General features: G+C 45.3%; 1 protein-coding gene across 12 annotated transcripts in view; it reads right to left on the bottom strand.

Moving 5' to 3' along the window:
• TLK2 (tousled like kinase 2) overlaps nucleotides 1-24,807 on the bottom strand; it is a 143,150-nt gene extending 118,343 nt beyond the window's left edge. For 3 of the 12 annotated variants that reach the window (XM_065531820.2, XM_015438676.4, XM_015438680.4), the window contains exons 1-2: nucleotides 24,344-24,807; nucleotides 22,412-22,497 (exon numbers count right to left, since the gene is read on the bottom strand). Coding sequence is in view for 8 of the 12 variants with exons in the window: in XM_015438676.4 (XP_015294162.1) it covers nucleotides 22,412-22,492 (81 nt within the window). In the remaining 4 variants the exon portion in view is untranslated. Of the gene's footprint in view, nucleotides 1-22,411; nucleotides 22,498-24,019; nucleotides 24,270-24,343 lie in introns of those variants that run through there. The other 9 variants (XM_074020064.1, XM_065531819.2, XM_065531818.2 and 6 more) reach the window with 6 other exon arrangements.
• Between the last annotated feature and the right edge of the window lie 2,546 nt (nucleotides 24,808-27,353).

The following is a 27,353-nucleotide window of genomic DNA, read 5'->3' as shown; positions in this document are numbered from 1 at the left end:
ATTTCACTTTCAAATATTTGGAGATTTTCCAGATATCTTTTTCATTTCTAGTTTAATTCCATTGTACTCAGAGTAGACACTACATTTTAATCCTTTTAAATTTGTTGAAATGTGTTTTGCAGCCCAGCATATGGTCTATTTTGGTAAATGTTCCATGTGCACTTCAAAAGAATGTGGGCAGAGTGTTCTATAAATGTCAATTAAGTATAGTCCATTGAGAGTATTGTCCAAATCTTCTATAACCTTACTGATTTTGTGCCTGCTTGTTCTATCAGTTATTGAGGGAGATGTTATAATTTCCAAATGTAATTGTGGATTTGTCTATTTCTCCTTTCAACTGTCAGTTTTTGCTTCCACTCTGTTACTGGATGCATATACATTTAGGACCGCTGTGTCTTCTCAAAAAATTGATCCTCCTTTCTTGATGAATTGTGCTTTATTACCCCTAGCAATATTTTTCTTGTTCTGAGGTCTCCTTTGTCTAATAAAATCACTCTAACTTTTTTATACTTAGTGTTTATACTTGGCTTTTTTATACTTAGTGATACTGTTTATACAGTATCTTTTTCCATTCTTTTAAATATAAAGATATAATTATCCAGATGTGGTGGTACACACTTGTAGTCTTCCCTATTTGGGAGGCTGAGGCGGGAGGATCACTTGAGCCCAGGAGTTTAAGGCTACAGTAAACTATGATCATAACTGCAAAGAGCCACTGCACTCCAGCTTGGGCAACATAGGGAGACCCTCACCTCTTTGAAAAATAAAATCACAATAACAAAGGCCCGATCTAGGAAATTCATTGTAATAAAAGGTTTGCTAGTAAAAGCAGGATCCCATTATAGCAAATGGCACGCTAAAAAGTTCTGTAAGAAAGGCCCATAATAAGAATTTTGTTCTAATCTTTTATTTTAGAAATAAAGAAAACTTTGGAGAACTTGGTAAAATAAATTTTTCACAAGAAATAATTCTTTTTTTTTTTAGACAAGAGTCTTGCTCTGTCACCCAGGCTGGAATGCAGTTGCACGGTCTTAGCTCACTGCAACCTCTGCCTCCCAGGTTCAAGCAATTCTCGTGCCTCAGCCTCCCGAGTAGCTGGGATTACAGGCACATGCCACCATGCCCGGCTAATTTTTTGTATTTTTAGTAGAGACAGGGTTTTACCATGTTGCCCAGGCTGGTCTCAAACTCCTAGCTCAGGCAATCCGCCCACCTCGGCCTCACAAAGTGCTAGGATTACAGGCGTGAGCCACCTTGCCTGGCCAACAAATAATTCTATACAACAAATGGCTCCTTCAGTTCTCATCCAGAGTATGTAACAATTTTCTCTTTGTTTTCCTTACTGAGTACTATCAGTAGGTAAAAAATAGGCTGGCACGGTGCCTAACACCTGTAATCCCAACGCTCTGGGAAGCTGAGGCGGGCGAATCACTTGAACCAAGGAGTTCGAGACCAGGCTGGGCAACATGGCAAAACACCGTCTTTTTTTTTTTTTTTTTTTTTTTTGGAAGATGGAGTCTTACTCTGTCACCCAGCCTGGAGTGTAGCAACTCAATCTCAGCTCACTGCAACCTCCGCCTCCTGGGTTCAAGCGATTCCTCTATCTCAGCCTCCCGAGTAGCTGGGACAACAAGCGCACGCCAACAAGCCTGGCTAATTTTTGTGTTATTAGTAGACACAGCGTTTTACCATGGTCGCCAGGCTGGTCTCCAACTCCTGACCTTGGGTGATCCACCCGCCTCAGCCTCCGAAAGTGCTGGGATTACAGGCATGAGTCATCACGCCCAGCCAACCTCGTCTTTACGAAAAATACAAAAATTAGCTGGGGATAGTGGCGCATGCCTGCGGTCCCAGCTACTCAGGGAGGCTGAGGTGGGAGGGTCTCTTGAGCCCCTGGAGGTTCAGGCTGCAGAGAGCCATGACTGCGCCACTGCACTCCAACCTAGGTGACAGAGAGAGAACATGTCTCAAACAAACATATAAACCAAAGAAAATAGCTGATCAAGAGTTGAGACCTTTTAACTTTTGCTCCAGTATCAATCAAGCAAGACATACAGGTCCTACCTCACTTTTCCCCACATAAAATATTCTAATCATCTCTAGAAAAATCCTCTTCTAAAATCAGCTACCAAATAATAATACAGTATTCAAAAAGACAGGGCTTGGCTGGGCCCAGTGGCTCACGCCTGTAATCCCAACACTTTGGGAGGCCAAGGCGGGTGGAGAACTTGAGGTCAGGAGTTCCAGACCAAAATGGCAAAACCTCTATTAAAAATACAAAAAATTAGCTGGGTGTGGTGGTGCACACCTGTAATTACAGCTACTCGGGAGGCTGAGAAAGGAGAATTGCTTGAACCCAGGAGGAAGAGGTTGCAGTGACCTGAGATTGTGCCATTGTACTCCAGCCTGGGCGACAGAGGAAGACTGTCTCAAAAAAAAAAAAAAGGGGCTTTATACGACACTATCAACTATGTTTAAGTTACCTAAATCTTTTAACTTTCTAATTCATTACATGGTGCTACTGTTTTCTCTCCAGGACCTAAAAAACTAGAAATTTTAACTTTTGATAATATGTATATTACAAATTAATTCCAATATCCCAAAACCTGAAAGCCCTAAGGAATCTGTTACAGTGAACGAAATTTTACTTGCACTAGTACTTGCAGAATTTAATGTGAACCCTCATTTAAACCTATTTTACCACAGAGAATTCAAAAGAAATATGGACATTATCAGGTATAAAGGTTTGTTCTTCATATCTTCAGTAAGTCCAAGAAATAATAATGAGGATCTCTGAATTATTTTTCACTGACACAGTCTAGTTAAAATGTCAGATTTGGCTGGGCACAGTGGCTCACACCTGTAATCCTAGCACTTTGGGAGGCCAAGGTGGGTAGATCACCTGAGGTCAGGAGTTCGAGACTAGCCTGGCCAACATGGTAAAACCCCATATCTACTAAAAATACAAAAGATTAGCTGAGCATGGTGGCACGGGACTGTAAACCCAACTACTCAGGAGGCTGAGGCAGGAGAATCACTTGATCCTTGGAGGTGGAGTTTGCAGTAAGCCAAGATTGTGCCACTGCACTCTAGCCCGGGCAACAAGAGCAAAACTCTGTCTCAAAAAAATACAATACCATACCATACCACACCATATCATACCATACCATACCATGCAATACAATACAAATGTCAGACAGACTTGACTTTAGCTCAACTTTTATCAACTCCTAATAGATGAAAGGATTTCAACTGCCTGCAGTAAAACTTACCACAAACTATCTAAAGGTCTGATTAATAAAATTGGAGAAATAAAGTACTGCTTAATAAATTCAGTCTAATAATGGGGGGAAAAGCCTTTTAAAACATGGTCTCAAGAGTGCAAGGAATAACAGTAAAAGGTTGGGAATTAGATTTATTCCAGTCTCTTCCACAATGACTCTCCACACAACATCTCTAATAATTATGTACATAGCTTCTGCTCAAATACTTCCTGTAAGAGAAAAATACTGTGTAGAGAAAAACAAAGCAGTGTGCTTAATTCAGGTCAACTGACTACAAGACAGTGGTTTCTTTAACCTACTTTGAGTCACAGAATATTTTTTTTTCTAAGACAGGGTCTCACTCTAGTACCCAAGTTGAAGTGTAGAAGTGCAAATACAACTCACTCTAGCCTTGACCTCAACCTCAAAGGCTCAGGTGATCCTCCCCCTTCAGCCTCCTGGATATAGGCACATGCCACCATGCCGGCTGATTGCTTGTATTTTTTGTAGAGATGGGGTTTCAGCACTTTGCCCAGGCTGGTCTCAAACTCCTGGGCTCAATGGTCCTCCTGCCTCAGCTGCCCAAAGTGCTGGGATTATAGGCATGAGCCACTGTGCCCAGCCAAATAACTTTTTAAGAATGTAATAAAACCACGGACTCTTTCTAAAGACATATATATATACACACACACAAATACTTACACATCATTTTACAGAGTTCAAGGACCCTGATGCCTGTCCACCCCTTGCCATATTTGACTATGGGAGACAAATTCCTCCTCTCCATGGAGAAGAATGTGGCTATATCTACTAATATCACAAATGTATATAACCTTGGAAAAAGCAATTCCACTTCTAGGGATTTATCCTGTAAACATAACTGAATGTGTGTTAAATGACATTATGTACAAGATTATTCACTATAGCACTATTTATATCAACAAAACACTGCTGTCCATCTAAGTGTCCATCAACAGGAAACGGTTCAGACATACAATGAAATACAAAGCAGCCTTGAAAAAAAAACAAAGAAGCTCTATATGTATGAATGTAAAACAATTCCTGGAATATCTTAAGCACGAGAAGCAAAATGCACAATAGTTTATATAATATAGTTGCATTTTTTTAAAATGGAAGGGTTGAATATGCATACGTATTTGCAGACATAGCTCTCAAATATAAGAAACTTAGTAACAGTTGTCTCTAGGAAGGAAATCAGGTGGATAAGGGAGAAATGTAGAAGAGCTGTTTCACTGTATATCTGTGAAAGATTCTGAATTTTGTACTATATATTAACTAGTAAAAAATTTTAATTTTTCGGCCAGGCACGATGGCTCACACCTGTAATCATAGCACTTTCAGAGGCAGAGGTGGGTGGATTGCCTGAGCTCAGCAGTTCGAGACCAAAGCCTGGACAACATGGTGAAACCTCGTCTCTACTAAAATACAAAAAAAAATTAGCTGGACATGGCAGCGTGCGCCGGTAATCCGAGCTACTCGGGAGGCTGAGACACGAGAATCGCTTGAACCTGGGAGGCAGAGGTTGCAGTAAGCCGAAATCATGACATTGCACTCCAGCCTGGGTAACAGAGTAAGACTCCATCTCCAAAATAATAATAATAATAACAATTTTTAAATTTTTTTACCAAATACCTAAGACTTCAAGGAAACTACAAGATTAATTCCTTAAAAACAAGCCCCGGCCAGGCGTGGTGGCTCACGCATGTAATCCCATCACTTTGGGAGGCTGAGGTGGGAGGATCACTTGAGCCTGGGAGGCAGAGGTTGCAGTGAACCAAGACTGAGCCACTGCACTCCAGCCTGGGTGCAAGAGTGAGACGCTATCTTAAAAAAAAAAAAAAAAAAAAAAAGCCTCTGCCCTGGACTCTAAACTCTTTTGCTAAGCTTCAAATCCAAGCTATCCTGTACTAATCATTCTTTAATTTATTCCTAATAATATTGTATCAAAATTTTTCTGAGGTTTTTTTTTTTTTCTTTGAGATGCAGTTTCCCTCCCGTTGCCTGGGCCAGAGTGCAATGGTGTGATCTTGGCTCACCGCCACCTCATCACGCCTGCCCATGAGGTTGTTTATCTACAGTAATCTTTCCTTTTGCTTTTTTTTTTTTTTTTTTTTTTAGCAATAGGGTCTTGCTCTGTCACCCAGGCTGTAGTGCAGTGGTGCAATTTTGGCTCACAGCAACCTCCGCCTCCAGGTTCAAGTGATCCTCCTGCCTCAGCCTCCCAGTAGTTAAGGTTACAAGTGCCCACCACCATGCCCATACAAAAAATTTTGTATTTTTTAGTAGAGACAGGGTTTCACCATGTTGGCCAGGCTGGTCTTAAACTCCTGACCTCCAGTGATTCACCTGCCTTGGTCTCCCAAAGTGCTAGGATGATAGGCACGAGCCACCACAGCCAGTCAATCTACAGTAATCTTAATTCTGCTTTCTGACCAATACACAATGAACAAGTTAATTATACTCCCTTATTCTGGGCTCATAATACCTTCCCATCAGCATATCCATCCTCAGCTATGTGCCATAGGCATCTGAGTCCCTGTTTGTCTGATTATAAATGCCTCAAGACTATACAATGCATCGGGGCCAGGCACAGTGGCTCACGCCTGTAATCCCAGCACTTTGGGAGGCCGAGGCAGGTGAATCACTTGAGATGGGTGGATGACCTGAGGTCAGGAGTTCAAGACCAACCTGGGCAACGTGGTGAAACCCCTTCTCTATCAAAAATATTGGCCAGGTGCAGTGGCTTATGCCTGTAATCCCAACACTTTGAGAGGCCAAGGCAGGCAGATCCCTTGAGGCCAGGAGTTCGAGATCAGCCTGGCCAACAAGGTGAAACCCCATCTCTACTGGAAATACAAAAATCAGCCAGGTACAGTGACGCACACCTGTAGCCCCAGCTACTCAGAAGGCTGAGGCACGAGAATCACCTGAACCTGGGAGGTGGTGGTTGCAGTGCGTCAAGATCATGCCACTGCACTCCAGCCTGGGCAACAGAGCAAGACTCTGTCTCAAACAAACAAACAAACAAATTAGCTTGGGGTGGTGGTGTCTGTCCCTGTAGTCCCCTGTACCAGGAGGCAGAAGTGGGAGGATCACTCAGCCCAGGGGGTCGAGACTGCAGTGAACCGTGATCGTGCCACTGCACTCCAGCCTAGGCAACAAAGACCTTGTGTCAAAAAAAAAAAAGTATACAGTACATCTGACTGATTTTTTAAAATTCCCCTAACAACCTAAATACAGTATAGATGTGTAAAAGTTGGTTGAACTCAACTGCTGCAAAATTTGGACACTAACCTTTTGACACAGGCCGGGCATGGTGGTTCATGCCTGTAATTCCAGTGCTTTGGGAGGCCAAGGCGGGCAGAACACCTGAGGTCAGGAGTTCAAGACCAGCCGGGCCAACATGGTGAAACCCTGTTTCTACTAAAAATACAAAAAATAAGCCAGGTGCGGTGGCTCACACTTGTAATGTCAACACTTTGGGAGGCTGATGCAGGCGGATCACTTGTGGTCAGAAGTTGGAGACCAGCTTGGCCAAGATGGCGAAACCCTACTTAGTCTCCACTAAAATGCAAAAAATAGCCAGGCGTGGTGGCGAGCACCTGTAGTCCCAGCTACTCGGGAGGCTGAGGTATGTGAATTGCTTCAACCAGGGAGGTGGAGGTTGCAATAACCTGAGATCAAGCCATTACACTCCAACCTGGGCAAAGAGTGAGACTCCATCTCAAAAAAAAAAAAAAAAAATTTGATACAGTTATTATATCTCTTTTCCTTCATCTTAACCAGACATAAGCAGGTCAAATGGCTTTTCAAAAGAAATTAACTGAGATGTGTTTTGTTCTAGCTGGTCAACTGTCAATATAATGGAGACTGGATAAGTTAGTTTGACGCTAGTAACTACTGCTAAATTTGAACATTAAATCTGGCTGAAGTTAATAACAGAAGATATCCTGAATTGGAGGATCCTGAGATCAGCTGTACCTTCAGATGATATTTTAATTCCACAATTAATCCTTAGTAGTCCTTTAGAGTCAGGTAGAACAGGAACTAAGTGATCAACAACACTGGCTGCAGTTTATGTACTAAAAGTCACATATATACGTTTTATAGAAGCAAAATTATCAGTCATATAGCTCACATCCATTAAAACATATACCAGCACCATGTAATCTTTACGCAGGCAACATTACCAGTCCTCAAAGGACTGATTATAATACTATTTGAGGCCATACTCATTTTTTTTTTTTTTTGAGACAGTCTCATTCAGTCACCTAGGCTGGAGTGCAATGGCCATCTTGGCTCACTGCTTCCTCCATTCCCTGGGCTGAAGCCATCCAGTGATAAGCATCATCTTTTATTACGACGACAATAAAATCTTGAGGTTGTGTTCACTTAATCTGGTTGCAGCTGGTCTTTTAGGAGGGAATAAACTAGGGCCATCAATAAAATTCTCTTTGTAGAAAAAATTTTCTTAAATGAAATAAAATCCAATACTCAATTTTAAAATAAAATTCTAGCTGGGCATGGTGGCTCATGCTTGTAATCCCAGCACTTTGGGAGGCTGAGGCAGGTGGATCACTTGAGGTCAAGAGTTCGAGACCAGTCTGGCCAGCATGGTGAAACCCCATCTCTACTAAAAATACAAAAATTAGCCAGGCGTGACGGCACGCACCTGTAGTCCCAGCTACTTGAGAGGCTGAGACAGGAGAATCGCTTGAACCCGCGAGACAGTGGTTACAGTGAGCTGAGATCGTACCCCTGTATTCCAGCCTAGGCAACAGAGTGAGACCCTATCTCAAAAACAAAATAAAATACAGTAAAACTCTAGTACAGCAAATATGGATAGTAAATGTGTGATATTCTAAAAGCAACCTATGGTTTGACTAACATGAAAGGCTATCCTATGGCCGGGAGCAGTGGCTCACGCCTGTAATCCCAACACTTTAGGAGGCCGAGGCGGGCGGATCACCTGAAGTCAGGAGTTCAAGACCAGCTTGGCCAATATGGTGAAACCCTGTCTTTACTAAAAATACAAAAATTAGCCAGGCATGGTGGTGGGCACCTGTAATCTCAGCTAGTTGGAAGGCTGAGGCAGGAGAATCACTTGAACCTGGGAAGTGGAGGTTGCAGTGAGCCAAGGTTGCACCATTGCATTCCAGCCTGGGTGGCAGAGCAAGACTCCATCTCAAAAAAAAAAAAAAAAAAAAAAAAGGCTATCCTGTGTAACTCGCCAAGTTACAAAGTAGCTTAGTTCTTACTTACCGGGCCAATAATACTATTTGTAATAGTTGCAATTAGACTATCATTACTAGCTCATCTGCATCCGTTAACAGAATTTTTAAGACTTCCAAAGCTTTTGTAGAATGTGAATTAAAAGAACCACTATTTTCTAGCTGTCCCTTATCAATAAGGCCTGAGAGGAGGTCAACAAGAGTACAGTTTAATATGATCCAACAATTCGACTTCTGGATCTGCAGCCACAAGAATTTAAAGCAGGGACTGTGAGACTAGAGCTATTTTCATAGCAGCAGCATTTGTTTTTTATAGCACTATTCACAATAGCCAGATGGTCAAAGTAACCCAAGGGTCCATCAACAGATGAATAAATAAGATGTGGTATATGCATACAATGAAATATTACTCAGCCTTAAAAAGGAAATGAAATTCTGACATATACTACAACACAGATTAACCTTGAAGACACTATGCTAAGTGAAACAATCCAGTCAAAAGGACAAATACTGTTACGATTTCATTCACATTAGTACCTAGAGTAGTCAAATTCACAGAGATGGAAAAACGGAATGATAGTTGCCAGGGGCTTGAGAGAGAGGTGGAGAATGGGGAGTTATTGGTAGGTTTCTTTGCTGTTGTTGCTTCGTTTTTTGAGACGGCGTCTCGCTCTGTCACCCAGACTGGAGTGCAGTGGCATGATCTCGGCTCATTGCAACCTCCGCCTCCCAGGTTCAAGTGATTGTCTTGCATCAGCCTCCTAAGTAGCTGGGATTACAGGTACGCACCCAACATGCCCGGCTAATTTTTTTGTATTTTTAGTAGAGATGGGGGTTTCACTATGTTGGCCAGGCTGGTCTCGAACTCCTGATTTCGTGATCTGCCCACCTCGGCCTCCCAAAATAGTGAAATTACAGGCTTGAACCACCGTGCCTGGCCTGGGAGTTATTATTTAATGGGCATGGAGTTTCAATTTGGGAAGGCGAAAAAGTTCTGGGCCGGGCGCAGTAACTCACACCTGTAATCCCAGCATTTTGGAAGGCCAAGGCAGGCGGATCACCTGAGAGGTCAGAAGTTCAAGACCAGCCTGGCCAACATGGTGAAACTCTGTCTCTACAAAAATACAAAAAAATAACCCAGGTATGGTGGGTGCCTGTAATCCCAGCTACTTGTGAGGCTGAGGTGGAAGAATCACTTGAACCCTAGAGGCCAAGGTTGCAGTGAGCCGAGATTGTGCCATTGCACTCCAGCCTGGGTGACAGAGCGAGACTATCTCAAAAAAAAAAAAAAAAAAGTTCTGAAGATGGATGGTGGTGATAGTTGTATAACCATATGAATGCACTTAATGCCACCGTACACATAAACATGAATAAAAGGGTAAATGTTATATTTTACCACAATTTTTTAAAAAAGAAGTTCAAAGTCAGGCGTGATGGGTCATGCCTGTAATCCCAGCATTTTGGGAGGCCGAGGTGGGTGGATTACTTTAGGTCAGGAGTTGGAGATCAGCCTGGTCAACATGGTGAAACCCCATCTCTACTAAAAGTACAAAAATTAGCCGGACGTGGTGGCAGACGCCTGTAATCCCAGCTACTCGGGAAACTGAGGCAAGAGAATCGTTTGAACCTGGGAGGCGGAGATTGCAGTAAGCCAAGATCGCACTGCTGCACTCCAGCCTGGGCAACAGAGTGAGACTGAGTCTCAAAAAAGAAGCTGTTTAATAATAAATCTCTATCTCCCTCATCTAGTTAGGACTAGAAAACAGACATCATCCTTATTTTGAGACTATTTTTAGAAAAATGTTTCACCTTTATTTTCCTTGCTGCTGTCTTCAGAGAATACTTAATGGGCAAAACAAGGTACTTTTCTTGCTCCTATGGTATTTTTCTAACATCATTATTTTATTCTATGCAACCCATGTTCCCAAAAGGCTATATATATACAAAATGAAGGAAAGAATTTTGGCAGATTTTATCCTATAGAACCTTTGTTCCTGAAGGTTTATATTTTAACACCACCACTCATTCTTTCATACTACTAATACTTAACTGGAATTTTTGGAATTTATTATCCCCTATCTCAAATCTGGCTTCCTTTTTGTGTAGTTCATCAAACATAAAATTTTAAATTGGAAGTACCCAGAGAATTGAAATGACTCCTAAGTTAACTAGAGCTAGCTAACTTCTTAGCAGATTCTAGTATCAAAGCTATATTATTCCTATTCCAATCCTTTGCAATATATGCAGTATTTTAGAAAAAGGATATGTTAAGAGTAAGATATGGGGGCCAGGCGCGGTGGCTCACGTCTGTAATCCCAGCGCTTTGGGAGGCCAAGACGGGTGGATCATGAGATCAGGAGATCGAGACCATCCTGGCCAACATGGTGAAAACCCATCTCTACTAAAAATATAAAAATTAGCAGGGCATGGTGGCATGCTCCTATAGTCCCAGCTACTAGGGAGGCTGAGGCAGAAGAACTGCTTGAACCTGGGAGGCGGAGCTTGCAGTGAGCTGAGATCACGCCACTGCACTCTAGCCTGGGGACAGAGCGAGACTCCGTCTCAAAAATAAATAAATAAATAAATAAATAAATAAAATACTTAGCTAACCATGGCCAACATACTAGAAAGTAGATTCCAAACTAATCTCATCACATCTAGTAATAGCCAGGATCAAGTGAGGAACCTAACAATTTAAGACCCAGACAAGGTAGAGAGGAAGAATAGAACTAAGCCAAATTATCCCTAGACCCAGGTTTGAAATAAGAAACCACTGATAATATACCTTATTTGTTTTCCCTCTCATGGCCTTTCTTAAAAATAAAATTTTAAGAAATCTTTCCATTTAATCTGAATTTAACTAAAAGTAGACAGAGAACAAGAAATAAAATAAATGACTTTAAAGGCCAAGAGTGACGACAACGCCAATGCTAACCACCTATAGGCAGGAAGGAAGAAGGAAGCAGATGAGAAGTGAAAGTCACAAGGAGGTAAACTTTACAGTGACACCAGAGTTCACACACACTAAGTGTTAGTTTTATATTATTGACTGCAAAGCAATGAAATAAAGAATTACTTCCATAAGAAGCCAAGAATCCAGAGACACAAGACCAGAACTCATAAAAATCACTTCTGCTGGGTGCAGTGGCACATGCCTGTAGTCTCAGCTACTTAGGAGGCTGGGGTGGGAAAATCACTTGAGCCCAGGAGTTCGAGGCCAGCCTAGGGATGAAGTCCTGTCTCTAAAAGTTAAAATTTAAAAATAAAAAATGATTCCAATCTGAAGTCATTTGTAGATTAAATTCTAAAGAAAAATTTTTGAAATTAGTGCAGGCATGGTGGCTCACACCTACAATCCCAGCATTTTGAGAGGCCAAGGCGGGTGAATCACCTGAGGTCAGGAGTTTGAGACCGGCCTGGCCAACATGGTGAAATCCCGTCTCTACTGAAAATACAAAAATTAGCTGGGTGCAGGGGCGCATGCCTGAAGGCCCAGCTACTTGGGAGGCTGAAGCAGGAGAATCACTTGAACTCGGGAGGTGGAGGTTGCAGTGAGCCGAGATGATGCCATTGCACTCCAGCCTGGCAACAGAGCAAGACTCCACCTCAAAAAAAAAAAAAGAAAAGAAAAGAAAAAGAAAAAGAAAGAAAAAGAAAAATCAATGAAATTAAGCTATAATTTGAGAGGCCTGGGAGTATAGGGAGAGAAGAAAGTCAAAGCCCAGGCCCTGCCCAATGAGGGGAGTGTGGGAAAGCCACCCCATACATTAGAAGACCCATGGGCTACACCCTCAGGATAAGAGCGACTCAGCTCTTATAAAATTTCAATGTATAGGTTTATGTAGACTAGGCAAATTTAAAGAGAAAATTAATCAAGTGGAAGATAGGTCACAAGAAACTACCAAGCATTTAGATAAGAAAACAAAAAGACAAGTAATACGAGAGACAGGGTAAGAGGCAGAGAAAACACAGTGAGGTCTAGTGTATGTTTAGCATGCCAGAGAAGACAGAATAAGACAGAAGCAATATATGTCAAGATAATGGCTGAGAATATTCTATAACAGGCCAGGTGTGATGGCCCATGCCTGTAATCCCAACACCTTGGGAGGCCAAAGCAGGTGGATCACTTGAGGTCAGGAGTTTGAGAACAGCCTGGCCAACATGGTGAAACCCATCTCTTCTAAAAATACAAAAATTACTTTTTTTTTTTTTTGTGGCAGGCGCCTGTAATTCCAGCTACTCGGGAGGCTGATACAGGGAGAATTGCTTGAACTTGGAAGGCAGAGATTGCAGTGAGAGGAGATCGCGCCACTACACTCCAGCCTGGGCGACAGAGTGAGTCGACTATATCTCAAAAAACTAAAACTAAAAATAAATAAAGAGCCTAATGGAAGCCAGTGGACAACTGTGAACAATGGACTTTAGTTAATAACATATCATCAATTGTAACAAAGACACTAATAATGCAAAATGTTAATAATGAGAAAGTAGGGTGAGGAAGTATATGGGAACTCTGTATTAGCTGCTCAATTTTCTGTAAATCTAAAAGTGCTCTAGAAAATATACAGACTGAGCATGGTGGCTCACACCTGTAATCCCAGCACTTTGAGAGGCCAAGGCTGGCACATCACCTGAGGTCAGGAGTTCGAGATCAGCTTGGCCAAAATGGTGAAACCTTGTCTCTACTAAAAATACAAAAAAAAAAAAATTAGCCGGCCATGGTAACACATGCCTTTAGTCCCAGATACTCAGGAGGTTGAGGCAGGAGAACCACTCAAGCCAAGAAGGCAGAGGTTTCAGTGAGCCGAGATCGCACCACTGCACTCAAGCCTGAGTGACACAGTGAGACCATGTCTCAAAAAAAAAAAAAAAAAAATTTATATATATATGTATACACACACACACACATACATACATACAATTAAATATAAAATGGCAATAGCATGTGAATTGTGAGGGGAATAAATGGAGTTAAATCTTCAAGGTCACCAGTCTGGGCAAAATGGCGAAACCAAGTTTCTACAAAAATACAGAAATTTGCTAGATGCCGATGGGAGGCATTTTTTTTTTAATTTATAAAAAGAAAAAATACAAAAATTATTCAAGGGTGGTGGTGTGTGCCTGTAGTCCCAGCTACTCAGGAGGCTGAGGCAGTAGGAGCACCTGAGCCCAGGAGGTCAAGGCTGCAGTGAGCCATGATCATGCCACTTTACTCCAGCCTGGGTGACAGAGTGACACCCCATCTCAAAAAAAAAAAAAAAAAAAAAAATCTTCAAGGCCCTTGTACTGACGAAGAGGAACACAGAGGTATTAACATTAATCTTTGATAAGTTAAAAATATGTGTTGTAATTTCTGTAGTAACCAAAAAAAGTAACCAAAACAGAAAGGGTACAAGACTTCCAAACTAGAAGAGGCAATAGGGAGCCTTACTATTAAGAGTTATGAATAAAAGCAGTCTGGATTAAGGCAGCAGCAATTGGGGCAGAAAAACACTTCAGAAATTTCAGAGAAAGGGGCATGAGTTGGTACTTGACTACATGTGAAATAAGGAGGGAATCAAATAAATACTAAAGTAAATTAATCCACAGTTCCTTAAAATGCATCAGTATAAGTATAGGCCATTTCAGGCCGGGCGCGGTGGCTCAAGCCTGTAATCCCAGCACTTTGGGAGGCCGAGACGGGCGGATCACGAGGTCACAAGATCAAGACCATCCTAGCTAACATGGTGAAATCCCGTCTCTACTAAAAAAATACAAAAAACTAGCCGGGCGAGGTGGCGGGCGCCTGTAGTCCCAGCTACTCCGGAGGCTGAGGCAGGAGAATGGCGTGAACCCGGGAGGTGGAGCTTGCAGTGAGCTGAGATCCGGCCACTGCACTCCAGCCTGGGTGCCAGAGCGAGACTCCGTCTCAAAAAAAAATAAAATAAAATAAAATAAAATAAAATAAGTATAGGCCATTTCTCAGCATTCATGCTTATTGAGCATCGTCAGGCATGTAATTAAATTAAATGTAAGACATATAAACATTTTTTAAAAATGAAAGTGACCCGCTTTGGTGTGTGAAATAGTTGACACTAGATATTCATAACTGAAAGCTTCTAATTGCTGCAATGAACTACATGAAAATAAAGGTATCAGTTGGTTAAATACCTTTTCAGAAGTCAAATCTGATTATATAACCTGATGTATCAGACTTAAAAATGTATAAAAGGGCATGGTGCTGTAATTCCAGTACTTTGGGAGGCCAAGGCAGGTAGATCACCTGAGGTCAGGAGTTCCAGACCAGTCTGGCCAACATAGTAAACCCCCATCTCTGCTAAAAATACAAAAATTATCTGGGCATGATGGCATGCACCTGTAATCCCAGCTACTCGGGAGGCTGAGGCAGGAGAACTGCTTGAACCCGGGAAGCAGAGGCTGCTGTGAGCTCAGATCATGCCACTGCACTCCAGCCTGGGCAACAAAAGTGAAACTCCGTCTCCAAAAAAAAAAAAAAAAAGTGAGAACTTAAAAGATACTTACCGCTGGGCATGGTGGCTCACGCCTGTAATCCCAGCTCTTTGGGAGGCCAAGGCGGGTGGATCACTTGAGGTCGGGAGTTCAAGAACAGCCTGACCAACATGAAGAAACCCCGTCTCTACTGAAAATACAAAATTAGCCGGGTGTGTTGGCGCATGCCTGTAATCCCAGCTACTTGGGAGGCTGACGCAGGAAAATCACTTGAACCTGGAAGGCAGAGGTTGCGGTGAGCCGAGATCATGCCATTGCATTCCAGCCTGGGCAACAAGAGTGTTCCAGCCTGGGCAACAAGAGTGAAACTCCGGCCGGGCGCGGTGGCTCACGCCTGTAATCCCAGCACTTTGAGAGGCCGAGGCGGGCGGATCACAAGGTCAGGAGATCGAGACCATCCTGGCTAACACTGTGAAACCCCGTCTCTACTAAAAATGCAAAAAATTAGCCGGGCGAGGCGGCGGGCGCCTGTAGTCCCAGCTACTCAGGAGGCTGAGGCAGGAGAATGGCGTGAACCCGGGAGGCGGAGCTTGCAGTGAGCCGAGATCGCGCCACTGCACTCCAGCCTGGGCGACTAAGCGAGACTCTGTCTCAAAAAAAAAAAAAAAAAAAAAAAAAGAGTGAAACTCCGTCTCAAGGAAAAAAAAAAAAGACACTTGCTAAGGATTTAAATAAAGAACTCCTGCAGATTAAACTAATAAATTTTTATAGACATCTCCTTGTTGACTTGCTTTTTTTTTTTTTTTTTTTTTGAACAGAGTCTCACTCTGTTGCCCAGGCTGGAGTGCACAGTGGCGCAATCTCAGCTCACTGCAACCTCCACCTCCCGGGTTCAAGCAATTCTCCTGTCTCAGCCTCCTGAGCAGCTGGGACTACAGGAGCCTGCTGACTTATCTAGTCTTTCTAGGGCGGTTAACTTAGTTCTCTTGGAAACAATTCTTCTATTTTGCAATCATATTTCTCTTTTTTTTTTTTTGAGACAGAGTCTCGCTCTGTCACCCAGGCTGGAGTGCAGTGGCATGATCTCGGCTCACTGCAACCTCCAACTCCCTGGTTCAAGTGATTCTCCTGCCTTAGCCTCCTGAGTAGCTGGGATTACAGGCACGTGCCACCACGCCCAGCTTATTTTTGTATTTTTAGTAGAGACAGGTTTCATTATATTGGCCAGGATGGTCTCGATCTCCTGACCTCGTGATCCGCCCACCTCGGCCTCCCAAAGTGCTGGGACTACAGGCGTAAGCCACCACACCCGGCCTGCAGTATTTCACTGGTTTATGCGATTGTGTATTAAACTGAATAATTACAACACAAGTGTAAGTTATTGTAAAATGATCCTTGACATGGTTATAATTCAACTGGTAGAAGCAATGTGATAAGCATCAGTCAGTATGGCTTATAGAGAATGGAGAATGCCTATTAATCCAGTGAATTGATTATGTACAGATTTGTTAACCACTATCCCTATTATAAAAGATCTAAATTAACTTCTTATTGCTTTTGTTGTACTGTTGGAACAGTACCTGGCACACACTATTATAAGTATTTGCTACTATATTAGCATTGATACTCAAACTAGGTACAAGTAACAATGCATGAAAGGGTGAAATTCTGCCTACTTTACATGGTCTCCAGAACCGCTGAGACTACCTGTACTTGAACTGTCAAAAGGGAGCAGAGTGTGGAATATAAATGGCAACAGGTTGATTGAAAACATATGAATTCAAGATATAGTCAGTTTCACATTACTAGAAGTAGATTATCCAGTGCTTACAGGAAGAGATCTTAAAAAAGAGGTAGGAGAGGCCAGGCGTGGTGGCTCACGCCTGTCATCCCAGCACTTTGGGAGGCCGAGGTGGGCGTATCACAAGGTCAAGAGACAGAGACCATCCTGGCCAACTAACATGGCGAAACCCCGTCTCCACTAAAAATATAAAAATTAGCTGAGCGTAGTGGCCCACGCCTGTAGTCCCAGCTACTCGGGAGGTTGAGGCAAGAGAATCGCTTGAACCTGGGAGGCGGAGGCTGCAGTGAGCCAAGATCGTGCCACTGCACTCCAGCCCAGCGAGACTTCATCTCAAAAAAAAAAAAAAAAAAGAGGTAGGACAGCTCACATGTCAGGTCAACAAGACATAAAGAACTAGGAGTTGGGCGCGGTGGCTCACACCTGTCATCCCAGCACTTTGGGAGGCCAAGGTGGGCAGATCACGAGGTCAGGAGATCAAGACCATCCTGGCTAATACAGTGAAACCCCGTTTCTACTAAAAATACAAAAAATTAGCCAGACGTGATGGTGGGCACCTGTAGTCCCAGTTACTCAGGAGGCTGAGCTTGCAGTGAGCAGAGATCGTGCCACTGCACTCCAGCCTGGGCAACAGAGCAAGACTCTATCTCAACAAAAAAAAAAAAAAAAGAACTAGGTTCACAACCCAATTTAACCTTATCACCTCAAAACTGCTAAGACGATGGTTCCAGGTCCTCCTAAAAAGGGGCAGCTAGACTAGGGAGCCACTATAGACTTTTCGGTGCACATTACACTACTTTCCCCTCATCAATTCATGAATGACAGAAAATGTCAATCTTTTAAACAAAAACCAAATAGTGCATCCCAAAATCCAAAACAAATGACCTTGGTTTAACATTATTATGAAGTAAATATGCTGAGAAACTGAGTACATATAAACACACTATGCAAGAAAATTAAAAATTTGCACTATGCAAGAAAATTAGAAATAAAAAATTAAAAACCCAAATATAGGTAATGAGCCACTTAAATATAAGTAATAGATGTGGAGATTTGGCCATTTTGTTTTAGTCTAAGTAATGCAGTGTGTATCTAATTTGCAGGTGGAAAAAAACTTGAAAGTTATACAACAGAAGATTTACAATAACCAGAAAGTTCAAAGACTGTAGCTACTTGTAACACTCTTGTCCACTAGGAAAGAATCCACAGTGGCACTGACTTTCTTCCTTCTATGGACATCAAAAAGTACTGAAAATGTTATGAATAGTTAGGAGAAACTCAAGAGACAGCCCAAGAGGCTGAACCAGTCCCACTAGATGGCACCATCACAGGGAAGTCACTCTACTCTCTCATTTGGAGATGCAGGGGCTGAAATATTTTTTGATCTTCAAAAAACAAAGCTGTCATCAACACAGTGATACTCTTTTTTTTTTTTTCTTTTTGAGACGGAGTGGAGTCTTGCTCTGTCGCCCAGGCTGGAGTGCAGTGGTGTGATCTCGGCTTACTGCAAGCCCCGCCTCCTGGGTTCACGCCATTCTCCTGCCTCAGCCTCCCGGGTAGCTGCGACTACAGGCACCCGCCACCACGCCTGGCTAATTTTTTGTATTTTTTTGTAGAGATGGGGTTTCACCGTGTTAGCCAGAATGGTCTCGATCTCCTCACCTCATGATCTGCCTGCCTCGGCCTCCCAAAGTGCTGGGATTACAGGGGTGAGCCACTGTGCTCGGCCCTAACACGGTGTGATATTCTCATTGAGAAATAAGGATCCGAAATGAGAATTCAAAGCCAGGGAGGGGAGTTTTTCCAAAAACACCCTTTTCTCCCAGTATCATCATCCCCTCCACACCCCCATTTCAAATCAACAGTCTGAGAGGTACAATGTCTTACTGGTAAAAGAAGTAATACAAAGGCTGGGCACGGTGGCTCACGCCTATAATCCCAGCACTTTGGGAGGCCGAGGCAGGTGGATCACCTGAGGTCAGGAGTTCCAGACCAGCCTGGCCAACATGGTGAAACTCCGTCTCTACTAAAAATACAAAAAATCAGCTGGGCATGGTGGCACGTGCCTGTAATCCCAGCTACTTGGGAGGCTGAGGCAGAAGAATTGCTTGAACCCAGGAAGCGGAGGTTGCAGTGAGCTGAGATTGCACCATTGCACTCCAGCCTGGGCAACAAGAGTGAAACTCTGTCTCAAAAAAAAAAAAAAAAAAGGCCGGGCGCGGTGGCTCAGGCCTGTAATCCCAGCACTTTGGGAGGCCAAGACGGGTGGATCACGAGGTCAGGAGATCGAGACCATCCTGCCTAACACGGTGAAACCCCGTCTCTACTAAAAAATACAAAAAACTAGCTGGGCGAGGTGGCAGGCGCCTGTAGTCCCAGCTACTCAGGAGGCTGAAGCAGGAGAATGGTGTAAACCCGGGAGGCGGAGCTTGCAGTGAGCTGAGATCCGGCCACTGCACTCCAGCCTGGGCCACTGAGCGAGACTCCGTTGCACAAAAAAAAAAAAAAAAAAAAAAAAAAAAAAAAGAAGTCATACAAAATGGAGATTTTATTTTCCCAGCTCTGCAAACTACAGAATTAATTTTTTTCTTCAAGTTTCTTTGTTATGGAAAAAAAAAATACTCTCCTGCTAGTCCTCAAGTAACAAATTCATTGTAATCAACAATACTAACCATGACTGGAAATATCAAAATAACATACAACTACTGAAGCCGGGCATGGTGGCTCACGCCTGTAATCCCAGCACTTTGGGAGGCCGAGAAAGGCAGATCATAAGGTTGGGAGTTCGAGACCAGCCTGGACAATACGGTGGAACCCCCATCTACTAAAAATACAAAAATTAGCTGGGCTTGGTGGCGGGTGCCTGCAGTCCCAGCTACTCAGGAGGCTGAGGCAGGAGAATCGCTTGAACCCGGGAGGCAGAGATTGCAGGAGGCCAAGATTGTGCCACTGCACTCCAGCCTAGGCGACAGAGCGACTGTCTCAAACAAACAAACAACTAATGGAATAAAAACATCTGGAAATAAAGCTGGGTGCAGTGAGTGGCTCATGCCTGTAATCCCAACACTTTGGGAGGCCAGGCAGGTGAATCATTTGAGGTCAGGAGTTCAAGACCAGCCTGGCCAACATGGTAAAATCCCATCTCTACTAAAAATACAAAAGTTAACAGTGTGCTAGTGCCGCAGGCCTGTAATCCCAGCTATCTGGGAGGTTGAGGCAGGAGAATCACTTAAGACTGGGAGGTGGAGGTTGAGGTGAGCTGAGATCCTGCCACTGCACACCAGCCTGGGCTAGAGAGTGAGACCCTCTCAAAAACAAAGAAAAAAACTGGAAATAGGTAAATTTCTTTTTCTGTACAGAGAACTTCTTTCTATGTTGAAGGCAGAATTTTCTATTAAACAGATAGGCTACTGTATTAAAGTTTTCTGATACCTTAGTTACATGATTTTAAGCTGGGGCTAGACAGCAACATGTTGAATGTCACTCATTCTTATCACTTATGCCCCACTCCATCAAAAGTATACTTGGATACAGCCATCAAGAACCTAAAAACAGAACAACAACCCTAATGACAAAGATCAGTGAGCTTAAACTATGTACAATTTGAATACAAACTTACTGACTTACAGGATGGGGGAGGGGGGGTGTCGGGGGACCATTTAAACAGACAGATCTGGATATTAGCCTTATGCTCAATCTTCAAGTGAAAAGACAAATCAGAGGTCATTTAGAGATCAATTTAGTATTCAAATACATTGCTCACTTCTACTTGAAGCTACTTCACCTAGATCAGAGAGTTTACATTTGTACATGCAACTTCAATATACAATGTCCAGGAGTACAGCCACTCTAAAGTGCCACAAAAGTAAAACTGTCTAAGTGGCCAAAGAAATTAAGAATATGTAACAAATCCTGTGTTCCCACAGCACCTTGTTACAGCTGTAATACAGATCTCATCACGGTATCATCTCGCTCTCCCCAAACTGCAGATGTGGAGGTACTGTGCTCAAGCATCAGCCCTAATATCTTGCACAATGCCTAGCATACAGCAAGTGCTCAATATTTGTTGAATAAACAAAAAGTATCAAGCTGGCTGGGTGCGGTGGCTCATGCGTGTAATCCTAGCACTTTGGAAGGCCAAGGCGGGCAGATCACTTGAGGTCAGGAGTTCGAGACCCAGCCTGGCCAACACGGAGAAACCCCGTCTCTACTAAAAATAAAAAAAAATTAGCCAGGTGTGGTGGTGCATGCCTATAATCCCAGCTACTCAGGATGCTGAGGCAGGAGAATCACTTGAACCCGGGAGGCAGAGGTTGCAGTGAGCCGAGATCGTGCCACTGCACTCTAGCCTGGGCAACAGAGCAAGGCTCTGTCTCAAAAAAAAACAAAAAACAAAAAAAACGAAACCCTATCAAGCTATCCCAGCTCACCAAAATGTGAGACCCATCAAAGAAGCCCATTTTTCCAACTAAACCTCAACACGCCTTCTCCTTGGAGAAGCTATTAACTGAGCACGAGATCAACACCCAGGTTACCATGAGACAGGATTTCTTGAAAAGTACAGAAAGAAATGTTGTATCACATTGGTTAAAGATCAAAAGCTCAGTCAGGCACAGTGGCTCCCGCCTGTGATCCCAGTACTTTGGGAGGCCGAGGTGGGTGGATCACCTGAGGGGAGGAGTTCAAGACCGGCCTGGCCAAGATGGTGAAACCCAGTCTATACTAAAAATACAAAAATCAGCTGGGCGTAGTGGCGGGCGCCTGTAATCCCAGCTATTCAGGAGGCTGGGGCAGGAGAATCCCTTGAACCCAGGAGGCGGAGGCTGCAGTGAGCTGAGATCACGTCATTCCACTCCAGCCTGGGCGACAAGAGCAAAATTATGTCTCAAAAAAAAAAAAACTCAATAGCTCATACATTCACACACCTCAAGCCCAAGGAATGTGATCTTGGACCAATGAAGCTTTTAAATAAAATATTGTAAATATACTTTGCATACTGCATTAAAATCAAACATTTTACACATTGTAAAATCATCCTATGAGAGCAGAGGGGTGGACCAGTGGGTACAAAAGCACGCATAGGAAACTGTAACATTGCTTAACTTCATAGGTGCCCATTAATGGGGGCCTAATCTAATATTATGCTCCTGCAACAAAAATAAAAACTAAGAAGGAAGAATGAGAAGAGCAACAAACCAGTCTGAGGGTGCAACCAGTAAAGAGTCTGCAGACTTCACAGAGGCCAATTTTTCAAAACTCTACCATGTAACTACCTCCAAAGTCCAATGTAACAAAGCTATGCAATGCTTTATAATTTTCTTTCTGAATGACTGACAAGTTTTAACAAAATATGGCATAGAATCTATACACACATCCTGTTAGTTTCCTTGTAACAAGAACTATGAGAAACCTCTCCTATACCAGCCAGGAAAAAGAAACATATATTCCCATATAGAACATTTTCAAACCTACTATGTTAAATGACTACTGGAATGACTAGTAGGACCTAAAAGTTCACTGAAATTAAGACCCAAATCATCTCCTCTGCAAACTATCAGAAGGGCCTACCCAAGTTGCTCTTAATCATTTAAAAAATGTGTTTAAATCAGAATATGAATAGTGTTCATTATCATCATTTTACTCACCTTACTAACACCTACTCCAGTAAACCTGGCCTCCAATAATTCCTGCCGTCGTGGGTCCAGGCTATGCAATTCTTCCATCATTTCTACTGAAAAAGAAAAAAGTAGGCTGTGAAACCATAAATACTAATATGTGAGGCGGCAATTTTTTGTAGAACAAAACTCATAGTAATTATTTCACTGAATGATCAAATGCAGTTAAATCTCAAGTAAATACAGCATACGAGTGGTAGACTACTATGTGCTGCATCAAACAGTAATACATTTAAAACATCTAAAGCAGCTCAGAAGTCCTCTTCTATGACAGTCACTTATTCTTCCCTAGTTCTGATCTGATTTTAACAGCAAAAATAAACCCCTCAAACCCTTCATATAATCTCTGTAACAAAGTTGAGCACAGGGGAAAAAACAAAACAAGAACTAGCCTGCAAAAAGAAAATTCCTTCTATCAGCCTTCGAATCTAGCTAAGTATCTTCAGATATTTATTTCCCACTCAGGAAATAGTCCTTAAACTAAAAATATAAACCATTGACAATAATTTCAAAAGAATATAGGATGAATCAGAAGCTACAAATAACTGCAAAAACACTATAATACAGCTCCTTTCTCTGAAGAGCTCACAGTAGCTCATGAGAAAAGGAATTAATTATTTTAAATTTAATAGAGAGCCCACGGTGAAACCATCCACCTCCATTCACTCAGGAAATTAATATAGCTCCATAACAATCCCTTTAAAAAATCGTTTTCTGACCACTCCCTGCAGTAGGTTTCTCTTGATTCTGGACATCTGCTTTTAGCCCTTCTTCCAAGCAGGGAGGGGCAGGAGGACACCATTTTTAAACTTCCATAACCAATTAATGCACAGGCTACTTTCAGCAAATATGTCCATCCTTTGCAAGAGACCAACTCCTACACGACCCATTGAAAACCTCCCTTTAAAATTAACAGTGGAAAAGAAGCATACATCATTACATAGAACCCCTTCGAACACATTATTAAGTAGTTGGAATGGTTGGTGTGATTTTAAAGTTACTGAAAAAATGAATCGAACATTCTCCTCTGCAATCCAACAACTCCACAATCTCCAGTAACAACCCCCTTACAAGTCCTTCAGTTTCATTTCCCTTCCTGGATTGAGAGCCTGGGGCAAAGGGGAATGAAAAGGTGACAAATTAAAGTTTCACCCACACAAGCAAGTGCAGGTTAGAGAGAGAATTAGAAAATTCTCAGAAAGGTTGAAATGCATCTTTATAAAAAGAAAAAGAAGGAAAAAAAAAGACTGGGGGAATGAGTTTCCCCCGTGGCCTTCCTCGCCTCTTGCCCTGCCCTAATCGAGGTCGGAATGGCAGAGGTTGCAGTCTCTCCCAAACCCCAAGGTCTCTCGCAACATTTCCCAAACCTATCCATCCCCAGGCCCGGCCCGGAAAATGACGCCCCGGCGGTTATTCCGTTTAATGTCAACTCATGTTAAGGAAATAGCCACTCCGTCTAATTCCAGCGGGGCCTTGGACTAGGATCCTCCCTGCAGCCAACAGCCGGGAAGCAGGGGCGACGGGGCCTGGTCCCGGCGCCCCTCGCCGGCTCCAAACTTTCCCCAACTCCAGGCCCACCTGTCACGGAGGAAGGGAGGGCCGGCTCTCGGGGGCGCCCGGGAGGCTGCCGAGGCCTCCAGCTGCCGGGGCGCCCCCGTCTCTCCTCCGGCCGCCGGCCCCAATCCCAGGCCAGGGCCGCCTGGGCCTCCCCCATCTTCGGCCCGGCCCCTCGGCAACCCGCAGCCCTCAGGGAGCCCCTCCCGCCTCAGCGCCCAGGAGCTGCGGTCCGGAGCCGGCCCCGAGCTGGGGCCCAGGTCGCAGGCTCCTCAGGCCAGAGGGGTCCCTGGGACGGTTAATGCCTCAGGCCTGGCGCCCTCCCCCGCCCGGGGCTCAGCCTCTCACCTGCCGCCGCCGCCGCCGCTCCACGCTCCTCCCGGGAGGGGCCCCGACCCGACCCGGCTGCGGGCCGCTCCGCTCTCCCCCTGGGCAGGCCCGGGGCGGAGCCGGGGCCTCTCCTGAACGCCGCAACCCCCCGCCCGGGCAGCCGCCGCCGGCGCCCGGCTCCACGAGAGGGCGGGCGGGGGAGGGGGGGCACGAAGGCCGCAGATCCCCGGGCTCGCGTACAGAGCCAGGCGCCCGACGCGGGCCCGGGCCCGGGAGGCCGCGGGGGGCGCGGGACCGGCCTCCTGGCGCCGGACAAAGGCCAAGGGAGGCGCAGGAGGGCCCAGGCCGGGCCGGGAGGTGGGGGCCCGCTCGGCTGGGGGCCACTCGGGTGCGGCGCGGAGGGCGGGGGGGGTCGGAACCGCTGGTGCCCAGGACCCGCCTCCGGCCCCTTAATCCGGATCGGTTCGGTCCGGATTAGTAGTGATCGGTGTAAACACACTAGTGAAACCGCGTGTTTCCTCGCGAGATTTGCACGGCTGGGAGGCAGGGGGGGTCCTGGGGGGGGGTGGGGGAAGCGCCGACAGTGGGGGAGGAGGGGGAGGGGACGAGGAAGGTTGGGGGGGGGGTCCCCGCTGCCCCGGCGCCCCGCCTCCTCCAATCAGCGGCCGCGCTGCCGGGCAGGGGTTAACCAGGGGACCCCGCGCCGACCGAGGAGGCCGCGCCTCGCCGGGCGGCTGAGGGCGGGTGACGGGCGGCGCCGGCGGACTGGCCGCGACGCGAGGGGAGGTCGGGCGGCCGGGGGCGCCCTGCGACTGCCGGAGGCCAGAGGCCTGGAGGACCTGCCGCCGCCTTTGTCACCGGTCCCCGCCCCGCTGGACTTGCCCGGGCCGGGGCAGTGGGGCCGGCGCTGGAGGGGCTTGACCGCCCAGGTCCACCCATTCTTGGATCTGCCTCGCCGGCCCCCGCGCCCGCCCAACCCCAGCCCAACCCCTCGGCTCCGCGAGTTTGGGTGAGAAGTGCGGCGGCTTTTCCCAGGGATGGAGTTTAGAAGACGCTAATCCTATGTGCGAGCGGCGGACCCCACCCGGACTTCCCGGAGGCGCCCGGTTAGTGAGGCGACGGCGCCCACCTGCGTTCGCGGACTCGCGGCCGCCACTCCCCGAAGCAGCCGGCCCACCCCAGCCCCGCGCGGCGCCCCGGAGGGCGGGCTGCACTCCACGTACCTGGCTAGCAGAGCGTCTCCAGGGACAAAAGGTGCCCTGGGATCAAAGCCGAGCCCCCGCCCCCGCCGGGATGCTGCCCTCCGGAAGGAGGGGCGCTGCCCCCAAGGCACTGTCCCCGGGCACCCAGGGAGAGGTTCCATTTCAACCTCCGATGAAAAAAACGGCCCTCCCAGGTACTTAGGAGGGTCTGAGGGTAAGTGCCAAGACGGAGAAACACGCCGGCCCCTGACAGAATATCTCCTGAGGAATGAGAACTATCTAGTGGGCAAGGAGGGCTTCCTGCATAGCAGAGGGCACCCACTCTGATCGCGCAGCGCCAAGGGGAAAAAATCACACTCTTCACCGGCTCCCCTGAGCCAGGACAGTCTCCGGTGCAGCCACCCACCTTATAATTTTCCGCGGATGCTGCCTTGATCAGATGTCTGAAGATGACTTTAAGGACTACAAGCGAATCTCAAGGGGAAAATTCAGACCTTGAACAACAGCCTTGAACTTTTTCAGGGTTAAACAAGTACTCCCAAGTGGAGTTTCTGTCCTTATTTCTTCGTTCTTCTCTAAATTCTTCCATATATTACCAGAACACAGACCTGCCAAAACGACACAGGATGGCGCTTTGCTTTTTGTTAGTTCTCCAACCTTCCAAACCCTTGGGGCACATTCAAGCCTGTGGAAAAACTCCATTAAACCAAGAGTCGTCTTACTCCAGATCCCAGACTGCTTGGGAAGTTGGACATGCATATTCCCAAAGAGAATAGTGTTGGAAGGAGAGAGGAGAGCAGCCAGGGGGTGGGGGGTAGAGGGTAGGAAGAGAGGGCAAGATGGAGGACTACCACTCGAGGCCAGCCTCTACTGCCTGATAGGGCGGGAGAACCTAAGAGCCCGTCCAAGGCAACACAAAAGCCAGTGAGGGTAGGTCTTTAATTGCAGCCAACGATCAAGAAAGCAACTCCATCAAATGACACTGCCTTTTTAAAACTTTATTTTTTTCTGAGTCAGACTCTCGTTCTGTCGCCCAGGCTGGAGTGCAGTGGTGCGATCTTGGCTCACTGCAACCTCTGCCTCCTGGGTTCAAGCAGTTCTCCCTGCGTCAGACTCCTGAGTAGCTGGGATTACAGGCACGTGCCACCACGCCCTGCTTATATATATATATGTTTGTTTGTTTGTTTGTTTGTTTGTAGAGTCTAGGTTTTACCATGTTGGCCAGGTTGGTCTCCAATCACCTCAGGTGATCCGCCCACCTCAGCCTCCCAAAGTGCTGGGATTACAAGCGTGAGCTACCGTGCCGGACCAAATGACACTGTCTTAAATGATTTAATGTCTTAAATAGGGAAAGGAGAGTAAGAGAAAGCCCTCAACGGAGTCAGAGGTGTCTTGCAGCCTAGCTCTTTCCACAGACAAGCCTCATGGGCCTGTTACCTAACCTTTTCAAGCTCCTCCAACTGCTTCTGTGATGGAGGGATTTGGGCTAGAGGAATTTTTTTTTTTTTTTTTTTTTTTTTTTTGAGACGGAGTCTCGCACTGTCGCCCGGGCTGGAGTGCAATGGCGCGATCTCGGCTCCCTGCAACCTCTTTCTCCCGCGTTCACGTGATTCTCCTGCCTCAGCCTCCCAAGTAACTGGGAATACAGGTGCACACCACCACACCCAGCTTATTTTTTGTATTTTTAGTAGAGATGGGGTTTCTCAATGTTGGCCAGACTGGTCTGGAACTAACCTAGTGATCTGCCCGCCTGCAGGCAGGAGCCACCGTATCCTGCCTATGATCCCATTTTTTAAAGTAATTTAGGCTGGGCGCAGTGGCTCACT

This window comes from Macaca fascicularis, chromosome 16 (genome assembly GCF_037993035.2).
Source record: "Macaca fascicularis isolate 582-1 chromosome 16, T2T-MFA8v1.1".
Taxonomy (NCBI): Eukaryota; Metazoa; Chordata; class Mammalia; order Primates; family Cercopithecidae; genus Macaca; species Macaca fascicularis.
This window is presented reverse-complemented; position numbering and strand designations above follow the sequence as displayed.